Below are 14,039 nucleotides of genomic sequence, written 5' to 3' on the forward strand. Positions count from 1 at the left end.
GATTGGTTTGAGGAAAATCTGGACATTTTTTCATCCTATTATTTTTTTTTAGTTAAATCTGAATGTCCTGAGGAAACAGGTGCATTGGTCTTATATATAAACTGAAAATCTAACAAATATATAACATATAATCAGTCTAATTTGTGTCTGAACCTGAATTTGTGTCAATTTTGTGTTTTAGCAATGAAGATATGCCAAATTCTGGCTGATTTTTTTTCCATATGACCCAGAATAGTTTTGTTAAATAAAATTCTCTGAAAGGAAAAAAATCCAAGTTAATTTTTTTCTTTCGTTTTCATCAGATTTGTGATTCTTCTGAAGCTTAATCTTTATGAATTTTGGAAATGTTTTGGGGAAAACAAAGCTTTTGTTTGGCACATTTGTGGAAAAAACTTTCCCACCTATCTTTGTGCAAATCGGGTTTATTTGCTTCGTTCGTTTTCAAAGAAAATTCACTTTACTGCTTAAAGGCCACATTTGAATAAAATAAAGTAAGAAAAATTTAATTTCTGAGTTTTTTTCTAACCTGCTGATTTTGTTTTTAACAAATTTAAATCTTTTCTTTGTAATGTGTAACATGAAAGAAAAAAATTGCTCCAGATAGAAAAGTTTTGAATTTAGGAGAAACTAAAGGAATGAAAGATGATTGATAATTTATAGATGAATGCAAATGTTGTGTTTGATGAATCAGAATCAGCTTTACTGGTTAAGATTTTTTTACACAACAAAAGAAATGTATCAGTTATCAAGCACTCATTGTGCATCCATAAAGCGTAAATATAAAACTTTAATCAAAATAAAAATTAGGCTTAAGGGACAATATGTGTATGTATTTTCAGACATTATTTTTGTATAAAAGAAAGAAATAGAGAAGAATTGTTGTGATTGTACAAAAGTTTTTTTTTGTTTTTTTTTTTAGTTTCCCAAAAGAATTGATGACTTCACAAGCTGTTAGGTTTTTATTAGTTTTTATTGTGTTTATGGGAGTTTAGCTTTAGTGCCACCTGAAGCTAAACAGACTGTGTCCAGGATGTGTGAGATCTGCAAAAATGTTATCTGCCTTTTTCTCGACCCAAGAACTGTACAAGTTCTGGATGGAAAGAAGGTCAGTCAAAGCCCAGAAAGATCTCAACTCCTCTGCATCTTTTGCAATAATTAGACTCAGTTTATGCTTCAAGGATAGAGAGATGGAATATCATTTTATCTGCTCGGCTCATGTTAGGTTGGATAATGTGTGAGCTAAATAAACCTGAAGCTCCAGGATGCGATTCAGAACGAGTCAAGGCCGAGGGCAGCTTCATTATTAGCGAGATGGTATTAATAAAAATGATAGACTTTAATCTTCAGAAGATTTTTCTGCATTAAGAAACACTGATAAAAAAAAGAAAAACATTTGAGCAAAAGCAGAAAAGTCTGCTGTAGTTGAACTGATTTATTATCTAAGGGGTCATATGCAAAATGACTTTTTGCTGTTTAACATACTGACAGAAAAGCTTGTAAGAAATGTAAGAAAAGCTTACATTTACACTTACAAAGCTTACATTTTAAAATTTTGATAAATCATTCAGAAAGCAACAGAAGGACTTGAAGGGAACCAATCAGAGCTCAGCTGGCACCTTGGAAACAATCTGAGAAAGTACCGGAGTAGACGGAGTTAAAACAGATCACCGGGTGTCCTGCACAGGAGACAGACTGGAAATGAAAACACACACCACCCCTCCATCCAAAAAAAAGAAAAAAGAAACACACGTGTGTGCATTCACACAGGCTTTTCCTGAGATATATGTTCAGGGACGGTTCGAAATCACATTTCCAGAAAACAGAGTGGGTGAGTTCTTTGAGAGCCCCCACGTTGCAGCTGCTTTCCCACCCTGCCACCTGCCTTTTAAACTAATAGTGATTGTATAGACAACTTCCTTTGTAATATGGAGAGGAGAGAGATTAGGATGGATGGATGACACATGGAGACACATCAGCTGTGATTTGCTCATTTAGCCAGTTGGATGTCAGAGTGGGTGTTCATGATCCGCAGAAACAACAGCGCGTTAATGTGCTCTGCATCTCTGGATTACATTATTGCAAATCAATTGTGGGCGTATTACAAGCCTCGTGTTTTCTATTAAGCGTCGGCTTTAAATGGCTTTATTGTGGCGCGGTGGTGCTGACCACGGCTTGGACTGGATGGGACTGAAAGTGTTCAATCTGCAGATTGCTCGCTGAGGTCATTGTACCTCAGGTGACCCAAGGTTGGTGCCATAATTACAAACATGCTGAGAGGCCAATCTGAGTGTTTTCATAATCATAAACAGCCAATAGTAGATGAATCATTACAAAGACCTGCAGGTTCTTCAGCCATGTGGGCCCACATGACCTTGTCTGCATTTATTACGGCTCTCATGTTCCGCTCTTAAAATACAAACATATAACAGTAGCTATTATGTGTTTTAATATACAGGTTCCCAACGTGCTTTGAAGATCAGCTGAGGTTCGTTTGTCAGATTTTGAAAGGAACAACCTTCAAGCAATATTTCTTATGTTTTTCTTAAATGTCGTGTTTTCTTGATCTGTAAGCAGAAAATCATTATAATTAATGGCAATAAAGAGTTTAAAACTTCATTTTTTGTGTGAATAATCTAAAATGTTTCACTTTTTCTAAATTATTGTAAATCTTTTAAATAAAATGGTTCACTTATTACTCATCCATGTAGCTGAGTGAAGTTGTTCCCCGCACCTTTTACAAAAGAAATGAAGCAGCGACTCCCCCATTCAGCTCCTTCAGACTAGCCGACAGCAATTAGCAAGCACCTGGTGGCATTATACGAGCTACTAATCAGTAAAACTCTGATAAAAAATTGTTTTTTTAAGCGTTAATAGAGGAGTGATGCTGTGATGACTTCCAGAAGGAGGAGTTTCAGACCCAATTTCAAGGCGCTAAATTACAAAGTCAAATTTCTTTTAAGTCATATTTGATATAAATAGCATTTATATAGTAACTGAAGTTAACATAGTTACTCGAATATACTGAAAAACACATAATACTGCCGATTTAAACAACTAACATACCAATAATAACCGGCACCTGTCTTCTGCGTTTCCCCCACAGAGCTCACGGCCCAGACGCTCGTATCCTGGAGGAGTCCAAGTTGCCCCCGTTGGGCCAGCTGACTCTGCCCCAGATGCTGCAGATCGCCGCCCAGATCGCCTCAGGCATGGTTTACCTGGCATCGCTGCACTTTGTCCACCGCGACCTGGCCACACGCAACTGTCTGGTGGGAGAAGGCCTGGTGGTGAAAATTGGAGACTTCGGTATGTCCAGAGACATCTACAGCACAGACTACTACCGGGTACGTGTCTGGAGGTCCACCAACATTTTAGCTGTTTCCTTTGATATTTATTCTGTGTGGTTAAGTGTTTTGCTGGATGGACGCCCTCATCCTCAGGTTGGTGGACGTACGATGCTTCCGATCCGCTGGATGCCGCCGGAGAGCATCATGTACAGGAAGTTTACAACAGAGAGCGACATCTGGAGCTTCGGAGTCGTTCTTTGGGAAATCTTCACCTACGGCAAACAACCCTGGTACCAGCTGTCCAACAGTGAGGTAAATAAAATGCTTTTTATTGGAACATTTCACTTTTCTTGTTCAGTTTGGTGGAATATATTTAATATAAATTATTTTCAGTCCTTACTGACAATTCTAAAATTGAAGTTAAAGTAAAATTAATGTATGATTTGATATGAGTTTAAGGTGGCCTGAGTGTGTTGTTCTGGTTTTGATAAAAACAGAAAATGAGAAAGAAGAAGTGAAAAAAAATACATAAATATAAATATATATATATATGCATACATACTTTAAAATATGTATTTAAGAAAAAAATATTGAAATAATTGAGTTTTCTATGAATGATTTGGAGTTAAGTTGCACAAAAAAATCCACAAATAGGCAGGGGTCCAATGTATTGCCAAAAAGGTATTTATTCACTTTGCAGCAATCCCTCCTCCTTAACAAGTATATGGTGATGGTGGAAAGAAAAAACAGTTTTAACTGGAAGAAGCATTCTTAATGCCTGTAATAATTCCATGTAACTTTAGCAGTGGAAGATAATTTCAACTCTGATGGTGACTAACCTCTACTGTACATGTTTTGATTTGAATTAATCAAATTGTTATCCTTTAAATGAACTTTTCAACTCATATTGGCACAGATACCCAAGTCTGGATTGTTTCTCTCTCATCGTTTTACCTGTCAGCCCATTGCAGCCTTACATATTCTGCACTCCTGAGCTAATCAATAAGTTCATAGTAATTAAGGGCGGTCCAGTCTGGCCTTTTTAGCTTAAGCACCAAGAAGTGGGTCTCCACTGTGACCGCAGCGGTGCTATTACAGGGCAGGAGCCGCTCTTCTTTCCAGAGAAGGGTGGATCACTTTTCCTCTGCACTCAATTTTAATCTCATTGGCTTCATTTTTGCCCTATGCCAATAAGGTGTAACCTCGTTATCCTAATCTGTCTCGCCTGGTGAGGGACAGGTGAAATTATCATGTTGCCTAAATACTGAGCGGCGGAGATAAATCACCCCAACCTGACGTGGCGGCAGCAGGCATTTCAGTGGCTCGTTAGGAGTCGACTGTCTGACAGCTCATTTTGGTGTGAAGTGGCTCTGGTGACTGGGCATCTTCTGCTCACTTAATCAGGCAAAGGTTAACGGCAGTAAAAAGAGTCAGGTGGAGATCCTCCACAGTGCTTTATGCACTGAGCGGAGCAAAGCTGTGAACTGTACCAGTCTCTGCAGACATTACTGGCTGCTTTCAATTGTCCCAGAGTCGCTGCTAATGGACACAGATCTGTATAGAGTAATGCTGCTTTTAAAGATTAAAACTGGTGAGGCAGGATGTCTGGATTCAGAAAGTTTAGTGTGTTTGCTTTAGAGGCTTACAGTTAAGTTTCACAGTTGGTTTTCTCAGCACTTATTACAAAACAGAGGATTGACTATTTAAATTTGCTATTCAGCACAATTCAGTTTATTTTAGGGACTTTAGTACATAAATTTTGATTTATGTATTAAAGAATTTTAGCATAATTAATTGCTTTTTTTTGTATTTTTTTGTTACAAAATTCAGAGCTGGAACCTTTGTTGCATGTTTCTGGTACACCCGTGAATTTGATGCACAACCAACAGCAGCGATGGGACAAAGAGCAGCTTCTTTTGGACCACTAGGGCTTAATTTTTCATCCATCCATCCATCCATCTTCTTCCGCTTATCCGAGGTCGGGTCGCGGGGGTAGCAGCTTCAGAAGGGAGGCCCAGACTTCCCTCTCCCCAGCCACTTCTTCTAGCTCCTCCGGGGGAATCCCGAGGCGTTCCCAGGCCAGCCGAGAGACATAGTCCCTCCAGCGTGTCCTGGGTCTTCCCCGGGGCCTCCTCCCGGTGGGACGTGCCCGGAACGCCTCACCAGGGAGGCGTCCAGGAGGCATCCTGACCAGATGCCCGAGCCACCTCAACTGGCTCCTCTCGATGTGAAGGAGCAGCGGCTCTACTCTGAGTCCCTCCCGGATGACTGAGCTTCTCACCCTATCTCTAAGGGAGAGCCCAGCCACCCTACGGAGAAAACCCATTTCGGCCGCTTGTATCCGCGATCTCGTTCTTTCGGTCATGACCCAAAGCTCATGACCATAGATGAGGGTGGGAACGTAGATCGACCGGTAAATCGAGAGCTTCGCTTTTTGGCTCAGCTCTCTCTTCACCACGACGGACCGGTACAGCGCCCGCTTGACAGCAGACGCTGCGCCAATCCGCCTGTCGATCTCCCGCTCCCTTCTTCCCCCATTCGTGAACAAGATCCCGAGATACTTAAACTCCTCCACTTGGGGCAGGACACCCCCCCTGACCCGGAGAAGGCACTCTACCCTTTTCCGGCTCAAGACCATGGCCTCGGATTTGGAGGCACTGATCCCCATCCCGGCCGCTTCACACTCGGCTGCGAACCGCTCCAGCGAGAGCTGCAGATCACGATCTGATGAAGCCAAAAGGACCACATCGTCTGCGAAAAGCAGAGATGAGATCCTAAGGCCACCAAATCGGATCCCCTCAACACCTTGGCTGCGCCTAGAAATTCTGTCCATGAAAGTGATGAACAGAATCGGTGACAAAGGGCAGCCCTGGCGGAGTCCAACTCTCACCGGAAACGAGCCCGACTTACTGCCGGCAATGCGGACCAGACTCTGACACCGGTCATACAGGGACCTGACAGCCCGTATCAAAGGGCCCGGTACCCCATACTCCCGGAGAACCCCCCACAGGGCTCCCCGAGGGACACGGTCGAACGCCTTCTCCAAGTCCACAAAACACATGTAGACTGGTTGGGCGAACTCCCATGCACCCTCCAGGACCCTGCCAAGGGTGTAGAGCTGGTCCAGTGTTCCACGACTAGGACGAAAACCACACTGCTCTTCCTGAATCCGAGGTTCGACTATCCGACGGACCCTCCTCTCCAGGACCCCTGAATAGACCTTGCCAGGGAGGCTTAAGAGTGTGACCCCTCTATAATTGGAGCACACCCTCCGGTCCCCCTTTTTGAACAGGGGGACCACCACCCCAGTCTGCCAATCCAGGGGAACTGCCCCCGATGTCCATGCGACATTGCAGAGTCGCGTCAACCAACACAACCCTACAACATCCAGAGCCTTAAGGAACTCCGGGCGGATCTCATCCACCCCCGGGGCCTTGCCACCGAGGAGCTTTTTAACCACCTCGGCGACCTCGCCCCCAGAGATTGGAGAGCCCAACCCAGAGTCCCCAGGCTCCGCTTCCTCAGTGGAAGGCATGTTGGTGGGATTGAGGAGGTCTTCGAAGTACTCTGCCCACCGGCCCACAACGTCCCGAGTAGAGGTCAGCAGCACACCATCCCCACTATAAACAGTGTTGGTGCTGCACCGCTTCCCCCCCCTGAGACGCCGGATGGTGGACCAGAATCGCCTCGAAGCCGTACGGAAGTCTTTCTCCATGGCCTCTCCAAACTCCTCCCACGCCCGAGTTTTTGCCTCAGCAACCGCCCGAGCCGCATGCCGCTTCGCCCGCCGGTACCCATCAGCTGCTTCCGGAGTCCCACAGGCCAAAAAGGCCCGATAGGACTCCTTCTTCAGCCTGACGGCTTCCCTCACCGAAGGTGTCCACCAGCGGGTTCGAGGGTTGCCGCCGCGACAGGCACCGACAACCTTGCGGCCACAGCTCCGATCGGCCGCCTCGACAATGGAGGCACGGAACACGGTCCACTCAGACTCCATGTCCCCCACCTCCCCCGGGACGTGTTCGAAGTTTTGCCGGAGATGGGAGTTAAAGCTCCGTCTCACAGGGGATTCCGCCAGACGTTCCCAGCAGACCCTCACAACACGCTTAATTTTTAATTCAGAAAAATGATCTGATGGGATGCTGTAAAATACTATTGTTGTGTTCAAGTTGTGCTAACAGGAAGTAGCCTATTAGCAAAGCTATTCAAGCCTAAAATAGCATCTCAATGCTAAACATGTAGCAACAACATGTGAACTTTGAATGGATATAATAGCATTTTTCATTAATCTGATGGTTACAATAACTAATATCTTTGTTATTGACCTCATATGTCTATTTATTCTGTAATTTAGCAGCAAGAAGTGTTTTTGAATTGAAAAATTTTACTTATTTTGTCCACTGTCGATTGCAAGGTTTGATTAAAAATTTTAATTTACTAGTTTATTTTTATGGCACAATTTCACAACACATTATCTTAACTCACTGCAGCAACTCACCCTTATGTAAGAATGTCGCAACAGTAGAAAGGAACAACTTTCTGTGAGGGGAAAAAAAAAGTACACAGAGTTACTGAAGCAATATCTCCGTTAATGGGTTGAACCAGGAACCTCTAGCCTGAGAGTAGTTTCCATCAGAAAGAATGACATAATTATTATTGCTATCAGCTCAGTCGGGATAGATACAAACTTGGATGTAGAAATGCTAACTTCATCGAGTTAATGGCCTCAACTACTCTATCGATGTCTCCAACCAGGGAACAGGGAGACGAACAAAGCACTAAGCTGTGAGTGTTTTCTCTTCCAAGTAGAAGCACAGAGACTGTACATATGTGAATACAGAAGATCAGTCAATGATTTCAACCAGAAAAGACACTTTTGGAGAGAAAAAAACTCAAAAGGAAGCAAAGTTTATGTTTAAGGTAGCATTAGCAATAACAACAAAAAACAATTTACTCCAGATGTTGAGAAGTCTTAATTTTAACCTGAGTGGAAACAAAATGTAAAACTAGGGATTTGAATCAGAGGTGCTGCTGTCCATGGTGCTGGACACTCATTATATGCTAAAGAGACATTAGCAGACACTGCTGTTCAATAGTCTCAAAATTAAACAATATTCTTCATTACTTAATAATCAAAACCTTCTAGATGTAGAGAAAGCGTATGGCAGGACATGTTAGAGCAGTGCAAACATTTTTAGCTGAAACTGTCTTGAAAAAATCTGCGATTTTTCAGCTTCATTTTTAGCTAAATGTTGTTAGCAAACAATCTTTAATCTGGAAGACTGCGATGTGAGAAAGACACACATTGATTGATGTGAACCTTGGCTTGTGTCAGAAAATCTATTTCATAGGAGATCTGTTTGTGGATTTTGATTGGCTAATTAGAAGCAATGATGCCTTTAATGAGCTCAGAAAACGGTCGGTTCCACAGCTGTTTATGGGATGTTTGCTGGTTACTGGCTTGTGTGTGTTGTTGATGTTTTGTACCATTCTTCACTAAGACAAACAGGAACCTTGACGGGTTTGAAAAAGCTGATTCTTTTATTCTGTCTGAATAAACCTCTCAACAAACATCGTCACAGGTCCTACAGAACACATCAGCTCCAAAACTTCACAGCTTTTAAATGTAATTGTCTGCACTGTAAATAGACAATTCAGTTTTTTCCCTCTATTGTACTGAACAGGATCCAGAAACGGACTGGCACTTCGTAAACTGAAGGCTACCTGCTACACATAAAGATATGTTTATGTTGGTTCTGCAGCATTCAGCTTTGTCTGCTGGAGTGAAGCTACGCAGCACAAAGCGACGCCGGGCCATGAAAAGCAGATAAATAGGACATTGCTGAGAGCAGCAAGAGGATGCAAAAACCTACATTGTTCAAAACATTACATATAAGAAAACATGAACACTTCATAATGAAGGAAAGATCCATCCTGAACTGGCTAAGACTGTTTGTGTGTTCTGCTCTGAGTTTGGAGTCAGGCAGCCTAAAGAAATGAACAGTTTTCTGGTTGTTGAGGTTCTTCTACTTTTCTAAGTTTCCAGTTGGCAGGAAGTGAGTGAGATCAAACAGGATGTGTGTTTTTATAAGCTGGGGGAATAAATCTGAATATTTGTCTCTCTAGTTGTTGTGGAGGAATTTGGCTCACTTCTCCTAACAACATTGCTTCAGTTCATTGAGTTTTCACTTTCTGCACAGCTCTCTCCAATCATTTCAATCACTCGGAGGCTGGACTTTGACTGGGCCGTTGCAACAACTTCATTCTATTCTTTTTCATCCGTTGTAGATTTGTTGTTGTGTCGGACAGATGTGGCATATTTGAGTCCAAGTTTCTTTGGTTTATAGAGTAGTTCATGGTCCGGGTTCAACCCAAATACGATTCCTTTTGCCCATGTCTGACTTTTTCCACAGCAGTCTGAACAACTCAGTTCCAATCTTTTCCCCTGATTTGTGCCTCTTCCATATGTGGTATTAGAACAGAATAGAAACTTTTTCATTGTCACATGGACAACAAAGTTAAAAGTGCCTTCAGTTGTTGCCAAATGCACCAATAGGACAAAAAAGCTAAATTGTACATGTATGTGATAGATTTCAAAGCGTCTGATGCTTGAACGATCTTGTAGATTCTCAGCCGACTTTGAGACTGAGAGACGTTCATCATAATTGTTCACCAGAGAGCGACAGACTCAGTAAATGTGGACATAAACCGCTCACAGAGAAGTCTGATTGCAGTTGCATTTAATTATTAGCAAGAACAACCATGTAAAAAACTAAATTAAAATAAAGGATTTCAGCAAAAGAAGCCCTGCTGTGTTAATGTAACTGAGGACTGCCAGGCGGAAGCCCAGATCATCAGCCCTCCTCCTCCGTGCTTTCCTTTAGCCTGGGGCTGTTTGGTTTTCTCCAAACATGTTGCTGTGTTTTATGTCCAGGGATCTCAGAAGTCTTGAGCTTCATGCAGATGGACCTTTGCAAACTTAAACCTAAATCTAATACATAAGTTTCACTTAATCTGCCTGTTTCTAACTGGTAGAATAAGTTAAATGCATGAACTTTGACCTTTAACATGCAAACTGAAGCTGCTGGATTTGAGTTTTTTGTTAAATGATGTAGTGTGATGTGTTGTGTTTTTGTTCTGCTGCTGTTTTTATCTCTTTTTGTAAATTTTAGAACTGAAAGAGGATTTTTTTTATTTGTCATGAGACTAAATTGTCTAAAATCTTTGTAGCTTAATGCAGGTTTCCTCTCCTCAGTCATTGAAAAATAAAAATGTTGCTGAACTTTCTTCCAGTCAAAGTTAGAGTTGATGTAAATTTCTCTGCAGTGGAAGCGTTATCTTTCTTACAGGTTTGCCCACACAGTCCTTGATTCTGTAGATTGATGCACAAAAGCTGTCGGCTCTTCGAAAAATAATAATCTGATTATGGTCCAAAATGATCATGGGTGTTTTCCTCACTCCATTCTTCCGATTGGAAAACATAATTAGATTTGATCATTTGCTGTAGGCAGAGTGGAGCTGTGACATTAGCAGTGAAGAAGATTATTGAACATTAGCAGTGAAGAAGATTATTGAATGTGTTTGATTTGTTCTTTTAAATGTGAACATTGGAAATTATTTATTTTAGCTTTTATAAAGTGCTTTTACCAGCGAAGCTGAGGTGCTGGCCTGAATATTCAGCTGCCTGTGGGGCTCGGCTCCTGAACACTGAGCTTAGTTAGACACCTTTTTGACATCGAGCTTTGTGGTCTCAATTTCTTGCCACAAAGGCGGGTAAATCAATACATTCACTGGATCCATATATAAGAGCGCTGCTGATTTATTCCTGCTGGGCCTACAAGGAAACATTAGGGATCAGCCAGCCTGGTTAAAGCGCTGTAAATACAGAAAACACCCCAGTTTTTAAAGCTTTTACGACCTTAAAAAACATCTAGAATAATAAAAAATATATCACTGGAATGATCTAACTTTTACTTTGATCACATTTAGTCAGTAAATTACTCTGGTGCTGCTGTTAGTTTTTACCCCTAATAATTCCTGTAAGATTCCATTTTTCTAATTTATTAATTTTCTTAAACTGATCAGTATCAAGGAACTTTTAATCAGTAACCCATGACTTCTTGTTTCCCTGAGGTGTAAATATAACGTGACACAAAGGCCCATTTTACACAGGACGATGGTTTACAGCTGCAGCAAAGTGTCTCCATAGCAACCCCCAGACACCATGTAATCTGTTTCCTTGAGGCAGGAAAAAAAAACTTTTAAAGTTCTACCATCACAAATGTAAACATGTGAAGTTTAGTGAAGTCTGTTGGAACTTTGTGCTTTAAAATCCAGATTTTCACCAACAAACAGTCCAGGGGAGGTTTATTGACCCGTTTCTCTTTAAAACACTCAGAGAAAATGCATGGCTTTCTTTGAAACAGAATCGACCTCGCCTGCTGAAGAATGTTTTTTAAAATATAAATATAACAAATTCAGGCTTTAGCAGTTTTCAGTTTTTCATTGAATAACTGCATTAACTACCAAGAATGTATGTTTTTATGTAAAATTGGAAACAATGTGCCTTTTTTCCACTAAGAAGAAAATATATTCATCAGTTTTTCTGTCAAAATTTTACATTCGTTTGTATTTTAAAACCTAAATATAGAAATTAAAATTGATTATATGATTATTTAAAAAACTAATATTTTTTGTTACTGTACCAGCTTTAGTCAGAATACAGAGAAAAATACTTCACTCATTTCAGAAAGTAAAAAGGTTTCTTGAAAATCGTCTCAAAGTTGCAGTTACACCTTTCCCTAACACACTTCTTCCTTCCACTAAACTTCCTATGAATATGTTTTAACTTTTGCTTTTAATTTTATGAGTCTGTCCCAAGTTTGTGAAAAACAATTACTCATTTAAAGCAAAAATAAAGAAATTATGAAAAGCTTTCATTACATTTATTTTACAGATAAACTGTCCTTTTCATGCTTAATCGAATCAGTCGATGTTATTTCCATCCCAACAGGCCATTGAATGCATCACGCAGGGGCGGGAGCTGGAGCGGCCCCGGACCTGCCCCAAGGAGGTGTACCTGCTGATGCACGGCTGCTGGCAGAGGGAGCCCCAGCAGAGGATGGTCATCAAGGACATCCACAGCCGCCTGCTGGAGCTGGTCAAGAACCCGCCCGTTTACCTGGACATCCTGGGCTGAAGCGGGTCGAGACGCAGCCAGGGAGCAGAAATCAAAGACTCAAAGCGTTGGGATTTACGTTATTCACTGTAAACGGCTTACGTTGCTTCATTTAAGGCTTTATTTCTATTTTGGAGATGAGCTTTTTGCCCCATTTCTACTCGACTCAGAGTCCTGCTTTCTCCCCTGAGCTGCTCTGGAAAAATGTCAAATGTTTACCAAAGTGTTAAAAAGTTTATCTGCTGTGGGATCAGTGGGATGGGATGGGATGTGCATGGAAAGTGTAACTTGAAGATGAGGATTTCGTAAGATTTTGCAGCTTAAAAAAAAGTGTTTTCTGGATTTGGATGCAGCAGGAAGGTGTTTGTGTAACTTATCTGAGTGGGGGGTTCATGTAAATGTAAATAAGAAAAACCCAATGAAAGAATGTTTTTCATGTGTCAAATTGTCTGTATCATATACTTATTTTTCAAAAAAAAAAGAAACAAAAAGATTTGTTGAATATGAAGTGGAGAGAATAATCTCCATGTTTACATTTAATGTGGACAGAAATGCGTTTCCAGTCAGCGGCGGTTTGACCTGCGACACCCTCCACACTGGCTTTTTCTTCAAAATTAGCAACATTTTAACATGCGACTGTGAGAAAGGGGGGGAAAAAATCAAAGCACTGCAGTGAAATCTGGTAAGAGGGCAGGATGGTGGGGGGGTGAAAGCCTGAGATGGTTTGAGAGGCAACAGATGGATTAAAGAGCGACTCCAGGAGGGACAGATGGCGCTGAAAGTGAAACTGGAGAAAAAAAACAAGATCAGGTGAACAAACCACTGCAGCGCTTCATGTAAATACTACATGTATATACGCTGCATTAGTGTCATTTATGTACAGAAGAGATCAGAAGTTTACATACACTTTTTGCATTATTAATTTGGGGCTGTTGATTTATTATAACCAACCAGCTTTTTTTTTTTTTTTTATCAGTCCCTGGCTCAGATAAAAGATTTAGTTGCACATGTTTGAATTTGTGTTTTTTCAAGTGTAATCAAGCTCAGAAATTCACCCAAATCTTTTAGCAAAGCCAACATTCAAAAACATAAAATATTACCAAATATTTTAGTCTGGTTTTTAGAGCAAATATCTAAGTGCACTTGAAGTAAGAAAACAACTTACAAGTGACTTTTCAGCTTGTTTAGAATCAATAATTCCTTAATATTGATTTTAAAAAGTACTAGTTCCATCGGCAGATCATGTCACAACACAGGAAAAGTGTCTTGCAAGTAACATAATTTTCCAGTGGAATATTCCCAATAATATTAAGAAATTATTGGCTTTAAACAAGCTCATATTTCTTGCCTAAAAGTTACTTGGGAATTAACTTTGTTTTATTTCACGTGTACTAAGATATTTGTGCAAAAACAAAAAGTAGACAATGACTTGGTAAGATTTTGTGTTTTTGCAGTGTAGAAATGTGGACACATATCACACACACACACATCCAAAACTGTTAATGGCTTCCCGACCTCAACCCTGCTGAAAATGCTTGGAAAACAAAACCAAGCCAAATAAAATTAACTCCATTTAA

General features: G+C 40.9%; 1 protein-coding gene across 1 annotated transcript in view; it reads left to right on the forward strand.

Annotated features, from left to right (window-relative positions):
* Positions 1-12,977, forward strand: part of ntrk1 (neurotrophic tyrosine kinase, receptor, type 1) — a 41,688-nt gene extending 28,711 nt beyond the window's left edge. The window contains exons 15-17 of the mRNA XM_032557972.1: positions 3,104-3,344; positions 3,441-3,599; positions 12,298-12,977. Of these exons, the coding sequence (XP_032413863.1) occupies positions 3,104-3,344; positions 3,441-3,599; positions 12,298-12,483 (586 nt within the window). The 3' untranslated portion in view covers positions 12,484-12,977. The remainder of the gene's footprint in view (positions 1-3,103; positions 3,345-3,440; positions 3,600-12,297) is intronic.
* The last annotated feature ends 1,062 nt before the right edge of the window (positions 12,978-14,039 follow it).

The sequence above is a fragment of the Xiphophorus hellerii genome, chromosome 3 (genome assembly GCF_003331165.1).
Source record: "Xiphophorus hellerii strain 12219 chromosome 3, Xiphophorus_hellerii-4.1, whole genome shotgun sequence".
NCBI lineage: Eukaryota > Metazoa > Chordata > Actinopteri > Cyprinodontiformes > Poeciliidae > Xiphophorus > Xiphophorus hellerii.